Source organism: Corvus cornix, chromosome 1 (assembly GCF_000738735.6).
Source record: "Corvus cornix cornix isolate S_Up_H32 chromosome 1, ASM73873v5, whole genome shotgun sequence".
NCBI lineage: Eukaryota > Metazoa > Chordata > Aves > Passeriformes > Corvidae > Corvus > Corvus cornix.
The window spans coordinates 113,288,170-113,310,662 of record NC_046332.1 but is presented as its reverse complement, the minus strand read 5'-3'; the positions used below and the strand labels follow the sequence as shown (position 1 = coordinate 113,310,662).

The 22,493-nt window shown below is 44.9% G+C and overlaps 2 protein-coding genes across 6 annotated transcripts in view; one reads left to right on the top strand and one right to left on the bottom strand.

Moving 5' to 3' along the window:
- Positions 1-9,301, top strand: part of PKNOX1 (PBX/knotted 1 homeobox 1) — a 39,051-nt gene extending 29,750 nt beyond the window's left edge. For 4 of the 5 annotated variants that reach the window (XM_039552985.1, XM_010394622.4, XM_019282986.3 and 1 more), the window contains 4 exons: positions 1,028-1,156; positions 2,150-2,226; positions 3,734-3,906; positions 4,834-5,155. In XM_039552985.1, coding sequence (XP_039408919.1) covers positions 1,028-1,156; positions 2,150-2,226; positions 3,734-3,906; positions 4,834-5,045 — 591 coding nt within the window. In that variant the 3' untranslated portion in view covers positions 5,046-5,155. Of the gene's footprint in view, positions 1-1,027; positions 1,157-2,149; positions 2,227-3,733; positions 3,907-4,833 lie in introns of all 5 variants that reach the window. The other variant, XM_039552960.1, reaches the window with a different exon arrangement.
- Positions 9,302-17,041: 7,740 nt separating this feature from the next.
- On the bottom strand, positions 17,042-19,915 carry LOC120410735 (fibulin-2-like). Its single transcript, XM_039559754.1, has 2 exons — positions 19,638-19,915; positions 17,042-17,903 (listed from the first exon to the last, which is right to left on the bottom strand). The coding sequence occupies exon 2, from the start codon at positions 17,897-17,899 to the stop codon at positions 17,393-17,395; it is 507 nt and encodes a 168-aa protein (XP_039415688.1). The 5' UTR covers positions 17,900-17,903; positions 19,638-19,915; the 3' UTR covers positions 17,042-17,392.
- Between the last annotated feature and the right edge of the window lie 2,578 nt (positions 19,916-22,493).

The following is a 22,493-nucleotide window of genomic DNA, read 5'->3' as shown; positions in this document are numbered from 1 at the left end:
CCTGGAATACAGACAGCTCTGTCCTCACACACCTTTCAGAAAGAAATATGTGAAATTACTCTCCTGGACTGAAGGGATTTTGAAAAAAATGGGGATTTTTAGCTTTTATGAAAAAAAAAAATACTGAGAGGAAAATAATGCCTCTAGCCTATAAATAAAAAAAGGACTTGACCTTCTGTGTACATCTGTGACTACTCTTGATGTTAGTAGGAGTCTCGAAACCCGCCTATGCAAAGGTCACCTGCAGAAGATTCTTCTTCAATATCTTCTTTTTCAGTGTTTTAGAATGCTGTGGAGGTAGGGTAAAATACTGTGGAAAAGCTATTGAAAGTTCATTATAAAGCCTCCATAGGCAAGCAGGTTATTTAGAATGTAAGACATTAATTTGGAAATTAAAATGTGCTCCAAATATATATTTGTAGTAATTTGATAGCCTAAACCTTGTTTAAAACTCATTTCCTACATATTGATTGGCTTAAGAAATTGCTCCAGTTTGTCTGGAAAACCTGATTTAAAATTATTTCAGTTGCAATTGTCTTAAATAGAATCTTACATGCAATTTATATTATGTTTCTTTCTATTTCAATATAAGCATTTAAGAATGTATTCCCAAATGCTCAGATAACCAATGTGCAAATGATTTGATGAATCCATAGGAAATGAAAAACAAAGAGAAAGAAATCTGAGTATTTAGGAAGTAGTATGAGTTTTGTGAAGTGAATTATAGGTTCTACTGTATAGATCTTAATGCTCTTTGAGAATTTAATGCATTTATTTAGCAGGACCTTTAGCATGTTTGGTTGCAACTCCAGCATAATAATTAATTTTACTTTGTCCTCCATTTAAGTCTTAAATCAGTAATATTTTACAGCTTCCATAGTTGTTTGTGTTTGCACACAGTGAGTATATTCAAGATATTCAAGCCTAATTTCTTTTTGTTCCTTCTATAAATGAGTTGTTCATTCATTGATACAGAACTGCCATTACTATGTTAACTGCCTTAATTCTTCTCAAATTACATGTGCAGCTCCAGTTGCAATTAAACCAAGATCTAGGCATCTTGCATCAAGATGATGGCTCATCCAAAAATAAGAGAGGAGTTCTTCCCAAGCACGCTACAAATGTGATGAGATCTTGGCTCTTTCAGCACATAGGGGTAAGGACTGAGCATGGTCAGTTTTTTATGTAGCTCTTTCATGTGGTCTCTTATGATTTTGCTTCATAAACAAGGTGAAGTTATTCTGTTGTCAGTTATGGAATCTCAGTTCAGTTTTCCCTGGAGTCATTTGGAGTAGTTCCACAGTCTAATGCTAGCTGACTCTTATTAATATTTTAATAAATATGTTATGTTTGTACTTCATGGTCTCAATAAATACAGTTACAAGGAGCCTTTCTTCATTCCACTGTGTTGGGAACTTAACGCTCTCTGCACCCTGGTTCATGGCACAAGGAAAAGAAATTCCACCTGTATTTTGTGATGTTTTAGCAGTATTTTTGACAGAGGAAAATTTCAAATTTTCTGTCTTTATCTCCTTTCCAATCCTTCTGATGTGTACCAAGCATGTCACTATCTGCTTGTGCTTTCAGCTGTCTTTCCTTTGCAGGAATACTTTGAAAGGATAAATGGGTCTCAAGCTATTACAATGTTTAGTTGATTGCTATTTTGCCTTTTACAACTGTTTTGCAGCAGAGAACTGATCCAGGGAAATTGCGTGTGCACTTCTTGTGTTACTTCCCATGCTCATCTGCTCAGTTCAGAGCAGCTTTATTTAACTCCAGAGTGCTCCTCAGTTCTCTCATATGACACTGCCCTGGCCAGCAGAACTAATCAGAGCTGCTCACATGCTGTGCTGCCCAGGGATCACGCTCTTTATTAAAGACTGTCAGCCATGAGAAGCTTTTCCTTCTGAATTACACATGGTGCCATAGACTCTCTCGAGGATAGAATCAGTTTTTGTGTAGCAAAGCACTCTTTGTTAAATTATTTTTGTCTATAAAAGTTTGTGAGGTTTCTAAGGTTTGTGTTTTAATGAGTCAGATGGCCTTAATCCACCATCTTTAATCAGATGTAATAAAGGAGTTCTGATTTTTGATGAGGAGGTGAAAAACAAGCTTATGCCTTTTTTGTTTGCTTTTTTGGCCTCTTTAGCATCCGTATCCAACAGAGGATGAGAAGAAGCAGATTGCAGCACAAACAAATCTGACACTACTCCAGGTTAACAATTGGTAAGAGCAAAGCCCTTACTTAATATCTGTCCTTGTCTCCACGTGCTTAGCTTAGAAATAGTGAGGAATAGAACTTGGACATCTGGAGTTGAACTTACGTATTCTACATATGTTACAAAATATGTATAGAAATTCAAGAGTTATGCCTTGGCACACAAGCATTTTATTTTTATAAGGTACAATAATACTCATGCCATTTAAATTATATAAGGATTCCAGAAAACATTGCAGCATTAAGGAATTGTGTTCTGTTCTAGTGCTGAGAGAGATGGAAGTACTCTCATGTCTCTTCTGCAAGTAAAGAAATTGAAGTAAAAAGGCATTTAGTGGCCTGATGGCTGCAGGTGTTTAAGAAGTTACTGTTAACAGATTCTGCTCTTGTATCAAAGGATGCCTTCCTGAGCAGTGATGTCTGAATGGAGAGGCAGTTCCTCAACTACACCAGTTCATGGTTCAGCATGTTTTGTCATGTCCTATCTTCCCTGGAGGTGTAAGATAAGACACCTGCCCTGCAGAAGAGAGGAGGGAAGGTGCTGACACGTGTCCTATTCACCTTGTGGCATCAGTTCCTAAAATTGCTGCAGCAAAGTCCCGCAGGGATCTGCCTCAGATTTCAAAGATGACACTGGGTGTGAGGCTGTGGAGGGGTCCAGGGGGGAAATAGTCAAGATAGTGACAAGATGGTTCCAAAAGTGGAACAGGGTGGCTATGCCTGTGTGACATGTGGTCATGTAGCTCTGTGCTCTGACTGCTGTCTTTTCAGCTTAGGAACCTACCAGCTGCACCTGATTTCCTCCCATTGCAGCTAAAGGTGGGTCCTGGATATGTTTTGTGAGATTTAGGGATGATATCCTCAGACCCAGCTCCCTGCCACAGCTCACTGTGTTGAAGTTGATTCAGTTTAAGTATTTTCACCAGCAGAAAGGGGAAGGGCAGCAATTAGCACTCTGAAGTAAGCAAGTGAAAATCAGAGAACTGAAAGGAATCAGGACAGATCTGAAAAAATGTGTTTGCTGTTGTCTCCTGGATCAGGAGCCAGCCCTTGGAAAGCCAAGGAGCCTGTAAAATAAGTAATACAGAAGCTTAAGGGGGTAAATGAAACCAGACCAAACAAGCCAGGTTGGGCAGGGGCTAGATTTTAGGTGAACCCTAATGAGAGGAGTATCAGCTTTCTGAGATGGGCTGTCAGCAAGTTTTCTGGTGCTTAGTTTTTAATGAGATCCTGAAGTGTACAGCTGTTGTGCTGTCTGGAGAATTTTTCCTTCTGAGGTGGGGGAAAAAAATGCTGTTAGCTGCAAAATTACAGAAGTGCTTTCTTAGCTAGTTTACCAAAATCAAAGGATGCTGGTGTTCTAGGAGTGGTTCTACACTTTAAAAAGAATGTGAACCCCAGCTGATAGATTTTATATTCCTAGGGCTTTTTTCCCTGCTGCATACTTTGTGAGTGTGTGATAGAGGGAATTTGCACCCAAGGTCCTAAGTTTACCTTGCCCTCAATTGTATTTAGGTTTATCAATGCTAGAAGGCGAATTCTTCAGCCAATGCTGGATTCCAGTTGTTCTGAAACTCCAAAAACAAAGAAGAAAACAGCCCAGAACCGACCAGTCCAGAGGTTCTGGCCTGACTCCATTGCCTCAGGAGTTGCTCAGCAGCAATCGAACGAGCTCACGATGTCAGACGGTGAGGAGAGCTGCCTAAACATGGATAATAAAGTTAATTCCTCTCTGACAGGGAAATGGAGGGTTTGATGCCTCTGGGGGGAGGGGAACTTCTGGATATTTCAGTATAAATGTGGTTTTAATCTGGGGAAACATAGCAGAAATGTGTCACTTTTCCTGTAACAATTTTCTGTGGTTTAAGGAAGCACATTGTATTGGAATTTATGTTGAGAAACTGTTGCTTTTGTTTCAAAAGTTACAAAATGACAGAACAAAGGGTGCACAACTGTGATGTACAGCTAAATTCTTTCAGAGTGTGTGTGCACAGGTCAGGAGTGTCCTGTTGGATGAGCAGCTTCAGCTTCATGGCTGAGGATCTGCAGTTCCACATCTGCCTCACGTGGTTCAAACCAAACAATGAGAGGCAGAAAAATGTCATAGAGCCTCCAAAGACTTCAACTGAAGTTACTTCCTCAGCATCAGATCAAACAAAAAGATTTAATTTAAGAAAGATAAAGAACTGCTTTAGTCTCAGGATCATCCTTTCTGTCCTGCTGTCTGGTGCTTTATTCTTTCCAATTTGTAACAACTTCTCCCTCAGCCTCTGCTGGATCTGACAACAGCTTTATCCATTTAAGTCACCTTGAATCTCTATGAAAACTCCAATTTTTCTGCAATGAATTAAGCTGGAATGCTTTGCAGAAATGGCCTTGTGATGACTTCATTGGGGAATTGCTGTAAACACAGATTTAAGATTCACAACACAAAGTTTAAGATTCCTGACCAACCTAATTCTGGCATTTCCTGATATTTAAGTATTTGACAACCTATAGAACTTCTATTTTAATGTAGTTCCTTAAGTTTCCTTCCTGTTGATTAGAAACAAGCTCTGTTACGTATAAGTAGAAGGCAAGGAAGGCGCTGAAGTGCTGTGATTGTGCTTCTGCAGGTGCTGTCGTGACCATCACAGCTCCAGTCAACATGAATGTAGACAGTCTGCAGTCCTTGTCATCCGATGGTGCTACCCTGGCTGTGCAGCAGGTGATGATGGCAGGCCAGAGCGAGGATGAGTCTGTGGACAGCGGTGAGGATGACGGAGGAGACCTCTCGACAACAAATATCAGTGGGCTGGTCTTGGATAACAGCGATTCTCTGCAGTAGGAAGCAAGAGTGTGGAGAAAAACACTTAGGAAAAAGAATGGACTGACTGACTGACTTTTTATAGTTTGCACAGCAAACATTTTACACAAGTTTTATTTCTAATATGTTTTATATGTAGATATAGAAGGGTGCACTTTTTTGTATTTCATAGTAAGCTTAAAGAGTGTTTTTGCAGGTGCAGCAACTTCTTTCAAATGTGGGGTTTTTTTGTTTGTTTCTTTTCCTTTCCTTATTTCAGAAAATTATATCTAGTAATATAAAGAACCACGTAAGCACCCCTTTGTTCTCTGAATTGGAAGTGCTGCAGTTTCTGATGAATTATGCAGTTTCAATTAGTGCTGTTATTTAACACAGCTTTTGATGGGCAGGTGATGTAAATTTAAAGCATGTGACACTAGTGTGTGGAACTTGATTATTGAGTTAGATGCATATATTTGAAAGATGCTTCTGCACCTTAAAAACTGCTAGTCTGAGGTGGACAGCAACACACATAAAAAGAAACTGTTGATGTGTGATTCAGTAGAGAATGTATGGCAGTTTAAATAAGTTTAGTTTCTCTCATAGTCCGTGAGCCTGTTTATCATTTGCTATAAAAACTCCTATTTTTACCTTGCTGGGGTTATTGGATAAAAAAAATATTTTTATAAATTCACTAGAAATTGGGATGACAACTGTATTAAGCAGGAGGAAAAAAAAAAAAAAAGAATTTCCAGAGGGGAAAAACAAATGTTTAGTATTCCTATTTGGAAGGTCTGAAAATTGACCCAATTTAATAAACAAGCCTACAGTAGCATTCTATGATTCTCAGCTATCCCACAGTGATATACTATATTTGATAATAGCATAAGAAGGGCCCACTGTTTGATGGGATTTTGATATTGTCAAACATTGATTTATATTATGTGTAAACTAATATTCAAATTGCATAACTCTGTATCTAGACTTGTATCTGAAAATATTTGCTAAATGAGTATTCAGGTAAGTAAGTTCAAATACCCACAACTTTTCCAATTATTAGAGAAATTTAACCATTTATAGTTTGTACAACTGAATCTAAAAAAATGAAAAGTTGCCTACTATACAGTCATGAATTCTGCTATTTTATTGCATTTGAAATATTTTCCCCTAATACAAAAAGAAAAATATAACATGGATTTATATAAAATTTCTTCGGATCTGAAGTTTACTACCAGAATATACAGCAGGCTTTGTTAGAGTAGGAAATCCTTGTGTGTCATTTAAAAAACGAAGAGCTGGTGATTAAAACAGCTGGGTTTTGGTTTGGTTTTGGGGGTGTTTTTTTTGTTGTGGTAACAGTTCATTTCTTTTATTTTCCCAAAGTTTGAAGTCTGTGATTGTCTATCCATGGACACTTGCTTTTGGAACTTTGTATTTCCCGTTGTTGAGTACGAATAAGAGACTCAAGAGCCTCATGGTATGATCAACACCCTCGTTTGTCCCTGTCCATTTGTCACAGTGCCAGGACTTCCCTCTGATTTAGACCAAGTCTGGGTGTGTTTCTAACATGACAGGGAGAAAGGTGGTAGCTTTTAGACTCTTTAGACACTGTATTTGAACAAAGCCCTTTGGCAGATGCAAATATTGAATTGAATACTTAATTTCTGCTTCTCAGAACACTCAGGCACGTGCTTAGGTCCCCTTGATTTCAGGAGGATGATGGAATGTAAAGCTGGTCATGGCAGATTGTCTTCCAAGGCAAGGTTGAGGTGGTAGGAAGAAAAACTTCAGGAAGAAATGTCAGTGGCATTGCCATCCATACATGGAGAATAACAGGAGTTTCAGTGACTGGTAGATATTTTTTTTTTAATGGTTTTTACTCAACACAAGAGGTGTTTCTGCTGAAACACCTGGCTGAGCATCTTCCTTAGTTCAAGTGCTGTAATGATCTGCTCCACTGGACTGGTGATTTCTAAAGAATTTGTTTTCTTCTGACTTCTCTGCTTTGCCACTAATGAGCCATGTTTGTTAAACAGCACAGGAAATGAATAATGAAAGGTTTAATTAGGAAGGCTTTGACATAGCATAACTTTCTCAAAGGCTGTTGTCAAATCCAGTTTGATCCCAAAACACTTTAAAGGACAAGCCATGTACAAATCCTGCTCCTTTGGAAACATTCAGCCTACTGCCCCTACAAAAGATAGCTTGGATTACTGGAACTCAGAGTTTCTGAGTATTTTTGTTTTTAAATACAGATTCTGTATTTTTGTTTTTAATTGTTTTTAACTCCCAGAGTGCTTCATCACCCCCACAGTTTCCATTCTGTAGCAGGTTGTATTTGTTGGTTTGTTTGGGGGTTTTATTGGAAACTCAATTGGACAACCAGGCCTCAGGGTTTGCAAACTTCTGAAAGTTTATTTTTCAGAAAGAAGCCATTTTCTAGTTAACTATTTTTTTAAAAATTATTATTCCCCCCACCTCACATGCAGCAGAAGTTTTATTCTTTCAAAACATTTGTGACCTTGTTTTCAGCTACTTTATCAATACCTGGAGACTGAAGTTGACAGAGTTTACTACGAAAGGGGAATATGGAATAGCTTCACTGTCAGATTAGAAACATAAAAAAAAATATAGGGATGTGAATTCCTAATACTGAAAAGCCTTCACCATTATAAAAGTATTGCTTAACATATGAAATGCAAACCTTTTCTTTCAATTTAGTGAGAAATCTGTAGTGGGTGTGAACTGCAGGGAAGTGCTTGTTCTTTTCATGATTTAAAAGAAGAAAAAACAAGTAGAGTCCTTCATTTTTTTTTTTTCTTGTGTAAGAAAGATTGCTGCTTTCAGCAAAGCTTCACCATTCAGGAAAGGTACATGTTTACATGAGTTAAAAAGTCTTTATAGGGGACCTAACTTCAAGTCCATGTATTATTCCCTCCCTGCCCCCAATTAAAGTCATATTCATATGCAATAGAACTAATTTGTTTTTTGAATCAATGTGATTCTTCTGCAAATACAATTATTGAAACTTTTAATTTCTTTTTTTTCAATCTAACCCAAAACAGGGTTCTCAGTCCAATTTTTTCAATATTCCTGGAACAGGCAAGGCAATTTTCTGTTGTTTTTTTTTTTTAAACTTTGGAAGCATTGCAATTCAGGAAATCAATTCCAAAACAATCCAGATAAGTTTCTGAATGACTGTTACAAAGAAAAAATCATGTTGGAAAATACTCAGAATCAACTGTGGCTCTGCAGAAACTTTTCTACTTCTGGATATTGTGTCACAGAGGAGTCCTGCTGACCTCAGGGTAGCTCCATATGGATCCATATCAGGCTGCATTTACCTTTTTCTGGTACCTGATCTCTGTCAGGAACCTTTTGGGGAGCCCTCCAGCTCTACCTTGCCTGCATACCTGGGTCTTCTTCCAGTGGAAACCTGGCTATGGATGAAGGGCTTGGCAGGGCAGGATTTCATGTTGACCTGGGGTACAACAAATTTTTTTTTTGATGTTCAAAATATGGCCAGAAGGCAGACCCACAGTGAGGAACTGTAGTTCCCAGTTCCTGTGCTTCCAAAGTGGCTTTAGGTGTATGGAAATTCGAGTGGAGTAGGAGTACACATGGCTCAAACCCCAGCTCCTGGCTTGAGATTGGCTCAGATGGTCAGTGCCAGCGACACCGAGGGCACAGCTTTGATCCCCTTGTGGGCCATTCACTGGAGAGTTGGACTCCTTGTGGGTCCCTTCCAACTCAGAGTGTTCTGTGAAATCTGTGAAATAATACATGGAATTGTTTCTGGAAGAATCAGTTCACCTTCCTGACTTTAGGAACTTGGCAGCCCACAGGATGAAACAAAGCCTTTCCAAGGGATGAGAGTTGCACTTAAACAAACAAAAATCCAGAACACCCTGGTGTCTTGAAAAATTGGAACACATGCATTTAATTGTAATTAAAGTTGATTTAACATTTTATTTTCTGAAGCTGAGTCGTCTTGGGAGAAAAAAAGTGAATAAGTATTTGTCTATGCAAGACACAAATGTCAAAAATGTGTGAATTACCCATTTTTAGGTACTGTATTGTTATTGTCTTTCTGACTTCTGTTCCTTTGATTAGTCTCTTCAACATTTTGGCCTCACATTTGGCTTAGAGTTGAATAGGCAAAATGTAGTTTTGAAATCCTGTTGGAAATGTAACTAACCTTCGTTCCCTCATGAAAATCTCGCATGTTAAACAATTAAGTGAAATGTTTTGGTTTCCTAATAATAAATTCAAACTCTCACCACCTCCTGAAAACAGCATATCCATGAACATGCACGTTTAATTGTGGTGTGCAAACCATCCAACCATCAGCTGGACGCACTTCACTCTTCACTCTGGAGCTGAGGCCAAAAGCAGGTTCATTGTGCCAGACTCAAACTCAGCGTGGATTCCTTCCCTCCCTCCCCTGCCCTTGGCATGCTAAACTCCTTCAAAGACCTTCTGGGTTGTTTAATTTTCAAGTCCTACAGTAACCTGATGGTCCAGTGCAAAGTGCAGTGAAATTGGCACTGATGTGCTTTTCGGTGATTGCCCAAATCAAGAGATTTGTTCATTCCTGTCACCTGGAAATATAAAATCCATTCCTTTTCTGTGACTTAGTTCTTCAGGACCTGCTGAGTGGTCACAGTTGGTTTTTGCCGGAGAAAAGCATGGTGTGAGAAGGCAGGGAAAGGCCTTTCCAACCTTGTAGACACCCATGAAGACTCACAGTTGGTGTGAATAGAACCCAGTGTTTCAGGTCGTGATGGAAGAGGCCCACGATGTGCCCATGGATTAGCAGCACTGGGTCTGTACAGTCGACAGTCTTTAAAACGTGAACCCTGTAACTTTTCTTTCCTTGGTTGTTAAGGGATTTTGAAGCAACTGATCTATCAAGGGATAAAATTAAAAATGAGAATATGCTTCATGGATGATTTAGTTTTACACTGCTGCTCTCTGTGAACAGAAAAAGCACATTTTGGAAGCAAAGCATTTACATTGCTTTAACAGTATTGTTTGGCTGAAAGACAAATACATTTTCAGGAAATCTTAAGCATAGTACTAAACTACTTAACCAGTTCTTGGCCAGGGAAAGTCCTTGGCCTTTGTATTTGTTTGGGGTTTCTTGTTTATGCAAATGAAGAAAAATGTTTACTAGTTCTTACCAGTGTGGGGATTTTTATTACACTTTTGTAAGGCAGGAGCAGCTTCGATGAAAGAAAAAATTAGCAGGTAAATAGTCCATAATGCTTGTGACTTTGGGTGGGGGTTTTTGTTGTTGTTGTTTCAAAATTATTAATTAAAATGGCATGGACATCAAACTTCCAGTAATGGTTCCAAGCATATATGGTAGTGACTTACTGAAAACACTTCCTCTCTGCAAATCCCATGGCTTAACTTGTTTAGCCACATTGCAATGCATTTCTAAAATTACCATGTTCTCCTAAATCAGAAATCTTCAGGAAATGAGCAGCTCCTTTATTACAATATTCTTTTCAAGCAAGAATCTCAAACTCCTTTCATCCAGCATGCAAGTCCTGCTCAGCAGAGATGAAACCAGACGTGGGTGCTCTTGGATTTACTTCTGCTGGAGCACTATTTATTCCTGCTGTCTCTTCCCCAACATCTGGCATGGTGACACCCATGTGTGTCTCCAGAAGGGAAGAGGGCAGATTTTGGATCATATTTTGTGGATCACTGAGTAGTTTGTGTTCTAGACAAAGGAGTATTTATCATTTCTTTGTCTGACCTTAGAAGAGTGTCTGAGAATAGTGCCAGTAACTCCTCGTGATATAAATGGGAATAATTTTAACTCCACTGCTGCCAGGGAGCAATTTTTTCCTTAAATGAATAAACAACCTAACAAACAAAAAAATCCCCCTCCTGTAAAGGACGAGGGGGAATGGCTTCAAACTGAGAGAGAGTAGGGTAAGACTGGATATTAGAAAAAATTCTTCCCTGTGACAGTGGTGAGGCCCTGGCACAGGGTGACCAGAGAGGTTATGGATGCTCCATCTGTGGAAGAGTCCAAGGCCAGGCTGGATGGGGCTTGGAGCAACCTGGGCTGGTGGAAGGTGTCCCTGCCCATGGCAGGGGATGTTGGAATTGGATGATCTTTAAGGTCCATTCCAACCCAAACCATTCTGTGATTATATGATTATATCACCTAAATTAGGTCCCATATAGAATATTTTTAGTTGGATGGTTTCAAATTCCCCTGAGACATAAATCCTCTCTTCAAGAAGCCATTACAGGAATCAGAAGATGAGTTGTAAATAACTGGTGAGCTGGTTTGCTTTTGTGGAGCACCAGTTTACAAAGTCCTTTAGTCTGCAACTTAGGGCTATTCCTAAATGACTCTCTTTGTAAAATCCAGAGCAATATCCTCAAGGCTAAAACAAGGAAAAATAAACTATACACACAGTGTGAAATGAGGATTCTGCAAAAAACCCCCAACAATAAGGCTGGGACACATATTAGGTATTTACTTATTTATCCATATGTAAATCCATGCAAGTTCAGAGTGTGTGAGGCATGTGGGATTACATCTGTCATGTATTTAAAACACAAAATGAAAAAATCACCATTTAGATACCCTCCTAAAATCTGAAAGCGATGTGACCTTTGCAGGTAAAGCTTGGTTTTTCTTCCTGATGCAACTGAGCTGTGATCCAGGGCTTGTGAAGGAATCAGGGAAAATCTGTGGGTATTTACCTTCTCTGCTGGACTTTGGTGTCACCACTGGCACAAGGCAGGAGCTGAGGTCCTTGGACCTACTCCTGAAAATTATTCCTTGCACATTTTTTGTTAAGTTGATCCTGAATCCTAAATACAAACTGATGCATATACTAAATGTGACAGTGGCAATAAAAATTCAGATAATTTTTTCCTAAGATCCAAGAATTTTTCAAGTTAGGTTTTTAGTAGTCATGAAGAAATATGCAGATCGTACTGGGTAGTGATTGTCCCTCTGTGCTGGGCACTGAGAGGCCCCTCGAGGGCTGTGCCCAGTTCTGGCTCCTGCAGGAGAGCCCTGGAGGGGCTGGAGCGTGTCCAGGGCAGGGAAGGGAGCTGGGAAGGGGCTGGAGCCCCAGGAGCAGCTGAGGGAGCTGGGAAAGGGGCTCAGGCTGGAGCAAAGGAGGCTCAGGGGGGACCTTGTGGCTCTGCACAAGTCCCTGACAGGAGGGGGCAGCCGGGGGGGTCGGGCTCTGCTGCCAGGGAACAGGGACAGGAGGAGAGGGAACGGCCTCAGGCTGGGCCAGGGCAGGCTCAGGGTGGACAGCAGCAGGAATTTCCTCATGGAAAGGGAGCTCAGGCCTTGGCAGGGGCTGCCCAGGGAGGTTTGGAGTGCCCATCCCTGGAGGTGTCCCAGGAAGGGCTGGAGGTGGCACTCGGTGCTCTGGGCTGGGGACAAGGTGGGCATCGGGCACAGCTGGGCCTCAATCTCAGAGGACTTTTCCAACCTTAATGATTCTGTGATGAAGAAACCAGTGATTGACTTCTGTGCCGTTTTTATCTTGGGGGGTGTGTGTGTCCCTCCTGCAACCTCTCACTATGAGCTACAAACTATGGATACTTTCCTTAATTTCTTAACTTTCATCAAATTACGTTTCCTCGCGTTTCTGCCTAGCTCAGTTCATGGCCCTATTTGGTCTTTAAGATTCAGACTCGTTGCTCTCAGCAGGGGCTGGCACACAGAAAAGACAAAGGGACTTACTGATATATGCAATTACAATAATTACTAATTCAATTACTGTGCAGGTACTGATTTTTCTAAGATACTTAACAGTATATATGATTCCATGGGCAGGATCCCAGTTAAGGCCAGGAAGGAGAGAGAATATTTCTGTTGTTTTGGGGTTTTTTTAATACACAAAATTGTGTATTGCACGGCTGATTCTGATTAAGTTTCTTAACTCAGTACTGTAGCTGGATAAGACCTGAAAGCTCTTGAAAATTTTAAGCATCATCATCAAATGGAACTCAGAATAGCAAAATTCCAGGGATTTTGAGGAACTGGGTTGGCATTTATTAGGTAATGCCTGTGCTGCTCTCCCAGCTTTTCAGATGCTGGGGGGAAATAATGTTCCTGATTCACTTGTACGCACAGGGACACTTTCAGCAGCTACAGAAATATTAATTTTCCTCTAAGATCCTCCATTCTGCTTTCAAACAACTGGGTTTTTATTCTTATCCTGGGTTTTTTTTTTTCCTTCCCCCTTCCCTTCTTTGGAAACTGGCAACAATTAATCTTTGATTACATACCCCGGACTTTTTTTGTGTCTCTTGAACTTCTGAACTGTGAGTAGCCATGAATAATGATTCTGCAAATCACTCCAGGATTCAAAGCCAGCTGCTGGAAAAAGCCCAACAGCCTTAGAGAACTGAGCTGTGGATGCTGCTACGGATGCAGTATCAGAATGATTAAAAAACAGCTGTCTTTAGTGCAGATGCACACTGTTGAAGCTAAATCACAGAACAGCACCACAGAACCAATTCAGTTGCAAAAACTTCCAACATCATGGAGGTTTCACTAAACCCCACCTTGTCCTCAGCCCAGAGCACTGAGTGCCACATCCAGTCATTTCTTGGACACCTCCAGGGATGGGGAGTCCATCACCTCCCTGGGCAGCCCCTTGCAACACTTGACAACCCTTTCCGTGAAGAAATTCTTCCTGATGTCCACCCTGAACCTCCCCTGGCACAGCTTGAGGCCATTTCCTCTTGTCCCGATGAAATCACTTTGGCCTTAAAACAATTTGTACATTATTTTTCCCAAATGAATGGGTGTCACTTTTGTCACATACAGGCTTTTTTATGATGTGTTGCACCAATAAAGAATCTTAGGCTTGGAAATGTGTATTTTAATATTCTGCATCACAAAGCATGCACACTTCAGGGAAACATGCAGAACCCCTCCCTAAATCATGAAAACCCAAATGCACTTGTGTGTGTAGCTCCCATCCTTGTGCCATTTGCTGGTTAATAAATGTGTTGCACCTTTGGCAGGTCAGGGCAGCTTAGAATTTCCTGTAATGAACACATTCTGAAGTGTCAAATGCTACCTCTCTCCCTTCCCCCGTTAAAGAGAAACTATTTCCAGGGAGATGTAGTCAGTCCTTACCAACACTGAGTGGGAATGTTCTAATTGAATTAGAGGGTCCTCTAGAAAACCTCTGTCACATCGTTCTCACCCTGATCAGAAATCACCAGTGCAGAACCTGCCACAGATTAGGATTTCTGGTCATTTAAGAGCATAATACCTAGGGAAAAACAAATGGCAGGCAGCCATCCCCCACACCCGGGCTCTGCAAATGTAGTCTGGGGTGCTAAAGCTGTTGGGTGAACCACACCTAAGGAATTCACTTCTGGTTGTTGGAAAAGGTAGAAGGACTTGGGCAAACACTTCAACTTCTTGACATAGTTGTGCCCAAAGGAAGCCTCCTGATGGGTTTCATTAGTGAATATTTTAATGTTTTACAGCCTCATGAGGCAGGAACTGAGAGGGCATGTTAAAAGGACTGAGGGCCAAAGCATGCTTCTATTTAAATCAACCATTTTATGATTAACACAGTGAAGAAAGGCCCTGTCCCTTCCACAACTAAACATCAGTAATGGCCTTTTACAAACAACTCCCCTCAAATTTGACTGCACTACATGCAAAATGAGTTCTTTTTAGGAGCTGCAAATTTCAGCTTTTGTTTCAGTTTTCAGGGCTCATTTAGGGATGCACAGGAGTTTGTGGGTTGCTTTGCTCTTGAGAAACATGTACAGCTCCTTCCCTGCAGACACATGCCTGGCTGTGATGCAAAGTGACAGTGTCCATGTGAAGGAGCAGCCACAAAGCTACACCCCTGCCCAGACTGGGGAAAATGCGACCTGGAAAAATACAAATAATAGCAGCAAATTCTGTATCCAAATTGTAGACAAGCACAAGGGTGATTAATACTGGAGAATCCAGGACAACACCCATTCAAACAAAGCATGCCAAACCCCAGGACATTAAATTTAAAGTGAATGAATTCTGACGACTGATCATTCCGGGTTTTTTTTAATTTCCTCCCTGGGCTGGTGCTGTTCATGGTGAAAGTAAAATAATGCAGCTGCTGCTTTCAGTGTGAGGAAATGCAGACAGAGATCCTGGAGACAGAAGGTATCTTCACATCAGAGGTGGGGGCAGAGCAGAGAAACTCTGCACCACCTCCAAGGAGCAGCTTGCAAAGGAGCCGCCAGGGACCTTTTTGCAGAGATATTTGAACAATAACTCTTTCATTGTCCCCGTGCTGACACTGGATAGAGAAGACAAACCCAATATTATGCAGGGGCTGCCCATCTGTCGGTCATTTCCCCCCCGCCCCCCCCCCCGCTCAAAGGTTATCAGTCACACAAAGCAGGGAGCAGTGAGACAGATAAGATGCGTGACAAAGGACAAACAACCCCGGCAGCCCACCACCCTCCCCAGGCAGCGAGGAGTCTTTCCAAATCCGTCGGGAGACTCTCTCTGAATAATCCCTGTGCTTGCAAAACCCATCACTGCGCTTGCAAACTCGTTCTGATCCCCTTAAATTCTTGGCAGACACACAAGAGAGCCAAGGGCATACAGGATGTGGGTTCCTCCAGCTGTTTGTAAATACCTGGACAGTACGTAATCAGAAACCTGTAATGGGAAGAATTTCTTGAGCTGCTGGCGGACACGGTGCCATGGGATGTCTGGTGTCTGTCTGGAAGGTGGACAGTGGGCTTTAACCTTACTAAAAACTAAGATTTTTACACTGAATGGAGAAGGGCAGAGGGGAAAGTGTTGTCAGGTCAAACCCCCTTCCCTGCAATGGAAACATGGAGCAGCTCTCCTGTGAGGAAAGGCTGAGAGAATTGGGATTGTTCAGCCCAGAGAAGAGAAAGCTTTGGGGTGACCTAATTGCGGCCTTCCAATGCCTGAAGGGACCTACAAAAAACATGGAGAGGGATTATTTCCAAGGGTCTGGAGTGACAGGACAAGGGGGAATGGCTTCAAACTGAAAAAGAGGAAATTAGGTTAGATATGTGGAAAAAATTCTTCCCTGTGAGGGTGGGGAGGCCCTGGCACAGGGTGCCCAGAGAAGCTGTGGCTGCCACATCCCTGGCAGTGTTCAAGGCCAGGTTGGATGGGGCTTGGAGCAACCTGGGATAGTGGAAGGTGTCCCTGCCCATGGTGGGGGAGTTGGAACTGGATGATCCTTAAGGTCCCCTCTTCAGTTGATGGAGACCCTTGTTGCACCCCAAAACCCAAATTCACCTCCTTCCTCCAACCTTTTCCTGACTCTCCATCTGAATCCCATCTGCTCACTGGTTTGGGTTTTTTTTGCAGTCAAACAGCATCAGACAGAGCAGCAGAGAGGAAAATTAAAACAATCCAGGGGACACATTTAATGTGTCATACCTGGAGCCAAGGTGGCTGGAGAGAGCCTTGGGTGGCCCACGTACCACCAGCTAACACAAGAGGAAGGTATGTGTATCCTTCTCAGTAAAGTCTTCAAGAGTTCATTGGTAACACTGATTTTATTCAATCCTTAAGCAATGAACATGTGTTAATAACTCAGCCTGATGAAGCTGTGGTTTCTATACGTAGATATATTTATGTGTATGTGTATATTTAAACATGTCAAAGCACTCAGAAGATGCAGTTCTCCTGTATCCTGTGTCTGCCTCCAGAGGACACAGTCACTGATGCAAATTTTGGGGCATTCCTGCTGAACTGGGACACAGCTGGGACTGACAGTGGGGTGAGCCCTGGGTAACATCAAGGTGGCTGTGGAGCACTGAGCCTTGACTGCCACCATCCTCATGTGAGTCAAGGCTTTGCTCCAGAGGATGGAGACGGGAGAGGGCTTTGCCTCCTAAGAACACAGCCCTGTGCCAACCCACCTACCCCTCCCACCTCCTGAAAAGGTTGGAGAAGGTGTCAGCGAGCCTTCTGATCTTGGTCCCACCACTTGGAACCCGATGGAATTACAGGAAGCAAAAGCCTGTCTCCTGGGAGGAAGTTTATCCAGCGAGTTTAATACAAACAGCCTATATAAACACAAACACGTACAAAAGCAGAATCATCTTCCAAATAAATAAACAGCTGCGTTTGCCCCAGTTACATGCCAGCAGCAGTCAGCCTAAGCCCTGTGGAACAAACCTCACAACCAAGCAAGCTCACCCCCTACAGACTCTCTGCCCTGGCCTACAAATGGCAGAGAACGTGGCATCTCCCCAGCGCTCCGTGGCACGGCCCTAACAACCCCCAAGTCCTCCAGGACACTTTGAAAGCTTCTCAGCGAGGATGCCCCACGGTGCAGGAAGCCAGAGGGGCTCCCCTGCCCTCAGCCAGCAGGGAGGAGAGAGCTTCACTCCTCACTTCCCGGAGCTCTGCACCGCAGCTGGCCCTCCGTGGACAGGGCAGGTGCAGATTTGGGAGCCGCGGGCGGTGACGGTGCCGGCGGGCACTGCCACCTCCTCCTGGTCGTAGCAGACGCAGCGGGGACAGCCGTCGGCCACCGGGCTGCCCACGGCGCGGCAGGCGGGGGACAGGGGGGGCACAGCGGGGCGCAGGTGATGTCCCCAGCGGGGTGGCAGGTGCACAGCTTGCGGGCGAAGTCGATGTAGAAGGAGCGGCCGGCGGGGACGCGGCCGCTGGCGAAGCCTTGCATCTCGCAGTCGCTCTCCAGGTAGGGCGGGCAGGCGCAGGGCGGGGGGCACGGGGGACAGCAGCCAGCAGCAGTGGGGGTGGCTGTCCCCTCCGGGTCCTCCTCGGGGCACGGGGCGCAGGCGCTGGGGTCACAGGTGGGTTTTGGGGCCGCGCTGCAGAGCAGGAGGCAGGCGAGCGACAGGCGCAGGGCGCTGGTGAGGGCCATGATTCTGGGGGGAAAAAGGGGGAGGTAGGAGCAGGTGTCACACTGGGCATGGGCACACTGAACCCCCAGCAGCTGGGCTGGCCTCTCCATGGTTTAAAGCGAAGGGGATGCAGCCGTATCTGGTTTAAAGTGAAAAGGATGCAGCCCCATCTCCTTGACATGCCCGCAGCTGGAGTTTGGATCAACCACAGCTGGCTGTTGCTCTAAAACAGAATCTCTCGTCCCCAAAAAGCTCCTCCTGGCTCGACCACAGTGTCCTCCACCCCTGGGTGTTCAGATGGCTGCAACGTGGGCACAGGTGAGTAAAGTCCACATTGCAGCACTCACTAAGCTTTGGCGTGGTTGCCCTATGGGACTTGCTCACCCTCATATTGATGCTAATAATTTACATTTAAATGACTGATTAATTGTTTCTAGAAGGCCTTCAGGCATGGACAGAAGAAGGGCTCAAAAAAGTACTGTCTGCTTTGGTGGCTTGTCCTGCAGTTGGGACCTGGCTGCTCCAGGCACCAGGTCTGGGTGTCAGCTCCCAGCCTGTCCTGCTGTGCCACTCACTGCCTGCCCTTTCCAGCCACCTCATTCCTTCAAAGGAAGCCATGGGGGCCACCCCATCTTTATTTCAACTGGAAAAACCTTTTTCTCTTAAGGAAGATGTTTCCAGTGTTGGGCACTCCTGTGGGACTCTGCCTTCTCCATTTTTTTGGCCAGCCTGTTTTCAGAGTCATTCCTGGCAGGAAATTCCCTCCCTGTGCCTGCTCCCTTCTCCTTCTCCACTCACACCTTGGATGCACAGCACCTGGCAGCCCATGCTGAAGATTTTTTCTGTTTAAAGGCTGAGGACTCCTCTTTTTTTCAGCTTTTCAAGACCCAACATTTCCTTTAAGTGCACTTTTGGATCCCTTCCCTCTGTGTGAGTGCCTTTACGTCCTGCTGTATTAAATACACCTTCTTCCTTCCTGTACTGGGTCCTTCCAGGTCTGGTCTCTTCTCCCATTGCCCCAGTGCCACCTTTGATTACATTTATATCATCACCATTTGATAGCCCAAATTTCCTGCTCTTGCAGACGTGCAACTCCTTGCAGTTATTTCTTCATATCTCTTTAAACAAAAATATTTGCAAATTGTGTAACCATAAAGAAAAAACTTGAAAGCACAGACTCCATCCGTTATCAATTTGAAAAAACAAAGACTTCAAAGCTTTTCTGGTTTTAAAGCAAGTTCTTGCCAGTTTAATTTACTTACACCTGCTGTATCTTTGCTGGAGTTTACTGTTCTGCCCCTTCCTTTCATTCACACATTTTAATCTAGAAGTTATTTTACTGTCATTCCCAGAGGACTGATGGCTGTGTTAAGCAGCACGGAGCCCAGACATGCTCCCCATGGAAAAGCTGCTGCTGGAAAGGATCCCCCATCCCCAAGCCAAGAGCTCCCTCCTGGCTGCCCCACGCAGGCAGAGCAGGTCACCACCACTAAACATCATTAAGTCGAAGGTTTCTCACACCCCAACCTCATCAGTCCCATCCATCGCCAAAACATCTGACCCCACCCAGCAATGGAATTGGGCACCTTCAACAGAGCAAATTTCCAGCAAATTTCCAATACCACGGGTCTGTCATTGAGCAGCGGCAGCATCAACAGCCTCCCGCTACTTCCTAGGGAAATGTTCATCCTCCCCCTCACTTCTGGGGATCCAGGCTGGCCCTGCCCCCGTGCCAAGTCCCCGCCGCTCCCGGGTTACCTGCAGGGTGGCCGGGCAGGCGGGACGGGCGCTGGGATGCGATGCAGGACCTTGGGAAGCGTCCCGCTCTTGCCCCGCAACCCGCCGGCACCTCTATTTATGTGGCTCCACGGCGAAATCCTGGCGGGGGGGAAAGGGGAGGCGGGGAATCCTCCAAGGTGCTGGGCAGGGCCAGCAAGATGCTTATCTTGCTCGTGGTGTTGGTTTAGTCTGAGCGCAGACTAATCCGGCGTGTCCCAGCGTCTGCAGGTCTGTCCTCCCTCCCCACGCCCCTCTGTGCGGACCTCACCAGGGTTTCTGAAGCATCAGCAGCCCCCTGTGCTTCACAGACTGCTGGGGACAGGGGTGCCGGGGTCCACAGGGAGAGCAAAATGAGTTAAAAGCTCTAGCAAGGCAGCACAGGTGAAATGCAGCCTGCTCTGGGGTGATGCACCCCAAAACGCAGGAGCCAGTGGTGGGCATGGACCTTCTCAGAGCACACGTCCTCGTCTCCACAGAGCTTCCCAGCAAAGGGAGCCCTCCCGTGCTTGACATGCATCCTTTAAAGCACTTGGGGTTTGTTTTCCTCTGGATTAAGGGAGCTAAGGCCATGGATCTCAGCAGAGAAGGGGTGCACGAGTTTCATGTGCCCTGACCAGCACGGGCAGCCTGAGCTTCCCCCCTGGGCCATTTGGTGCCTGGTGTGGAAATGACTTACCCTGATGTACTCATGAGCTCATTGGAAATGTGCCCCCCAGCCTTGCAGAGCAGAGGGGTGAAGAGCAGAGGCCTCTTGCAGCAGATGGGACTGGAAAGCAGGGAGGGTTTCGGGAGCACACACTTCCCTGTTCACCCTTTGGAGCGGGAGGTGTTGGGAGGGGAGCACGGACGGGAGCTGCAGGTCGAGGGAGGCCTGGAGCTGGGCACTGCACTCAGGACAGTGGGCTGGGATGCTGCCTGGCCTTCACCCACCTCCTGCTTCCCTCTCATGGCTCCTGAAGCCTGGAAACCCCCATCCCTCTGGGAGATACATGGGATGCAGAGCTCAAGAGCACTGAGAGTTGGGCAGCTGCCTCTCACTGGATACATAAAATATTGGTAAGGCCTCAGTGGTAAGGGAAGAGAAAGGAACTCAAAAGACCATTTATCCAGAGAGGGTCAGAGGGCAGCCCCAGGGATGTGTGGAGAAGGGACACTCGGCCACGCTGCTCCTGCCACTGATGCTGCTGTGTACGGGCATGTGTTTATAGGTCCTGCAGGGATTTCTGCAGACAAGTCAAATGAAACCTCCTCCCTTGCTTCCAGAGGCCTTTTCCACCGCAGAGACACGGCAGGCAGGATGCCTCCAGCCAGTCCCTCTCACTCCCAGCGCAGTACTTCAGGGTGTGGGTGGGGCAGTGCTGTGTTTGCATCCCCGGGGTCACAGCCTGGCAAAGGACAGAGGACACAACACCAACATCCCTGGGCAGGGCAATGCCACTGTCGGACGTGCCTGCAAAGAGCAGCCCCCAGGGACAGGGGAAGGGGCCTGGGACTGCCTTGGTGAGCCTGGATCCAGCCCAGGTGGAGTAATCCTGAAAGATCTGGAGCTCACACCCAGCTTTATCAGCTCCCACACTCATAGCTAACATACAGAAGCAGTTGTAAATATTCGAGGTTAATACTCAGGAGTTACTTGACCTTTGCAGGAGTGCATCTGCCTGTCCTGGAGCCTGTCTGCAGCTGGCAGCCACTGCCCTGCAGCCCTCCTGCTGCTGCTGCTGGAAGCACTGGGCTTTGAGCTGATCCATAACAGCCAGGCTGATCCAGATTCAGACTCAGTTCTGGGCTTCGTGGAGTTGTGGGGCACTTTTAGACTTACACATGTGAGTTTGGAATACATGCATGGACTGACACCCTTCACTTTGCAACAAAATTGCTAAAATAAATACGATACGATGGGTTTGAACTAATCAGTTTTTGTTTTTCTGGACAAAGATGGTTATTGCTCAAGCAAAAACTCTCAGAAAATCTGGTAATAGCTCGTGTCACTCAGGAAACAACAGAGACACTTTTCCTAAATAGAAATACTTCAGCATTCTATAACTTAATAAAAGTCTCATACAAACTAGGTTAGATTGGGAATATGGAATGGCCACTTAGCAGCAAGCTGCAATTGAAATTGGTTGTTGCCATCTTGCAGCAGCTCCTGAAACTTATAGAAAGATTGGAAACCTCTCTGTGTCTTTTGAGAGCAACTCCCCCAAACTGGGTTTCACCGGCACTTCAGTTTGGTGCCACAGCTCCCTTTTGACATTTGCTTTCATTTATGTTTTTGGCAGCCATGGCAAATGGCTCTTCTGACCCTCATTATCAGTTCCTGGAACACAATGGCCTGATGCAAAATTAGGACAGAGCCTTGCCTTCCCCTCCACCCCTTGTTAAGGAGCTCTCAGGACGCATACTCAGGGATGAAGCCATGCCCCCTCTCCCAGTCACTGTACCATGAACGAGCCTTTGCTTCTCGGGCTTCCCTTCACTGTCCCCTCTCGTGCGACCATGCATGAGACACCCGGTGCCACCAACTCCCCCAGAGGTGAGGAAGGTGCTTTCCAAAGCCCAGCTGCCACCACAGGGGTGACCATTCATCACCAGCCCAGGACCTCATCCCCTGGGCTCATCACAGCCTTTGGCTTTTCCTTCCCACCCTTCCTGCTGACACCTTTCACATTCCGGGTCTCTGTGTCCCACTGGTTCCGCCCTCCTTGTCAGACCTCTCCTGCTGCCAAAAGACCTCTCCTGGAGCCAAACATAGCCAGGGATGAGGAGGAATGGCTCCTGGGGGTACCTGCAGCCCTGCCTGGGGTGGGTGGAGAGGGGCACAAGGGTGCAGCCATG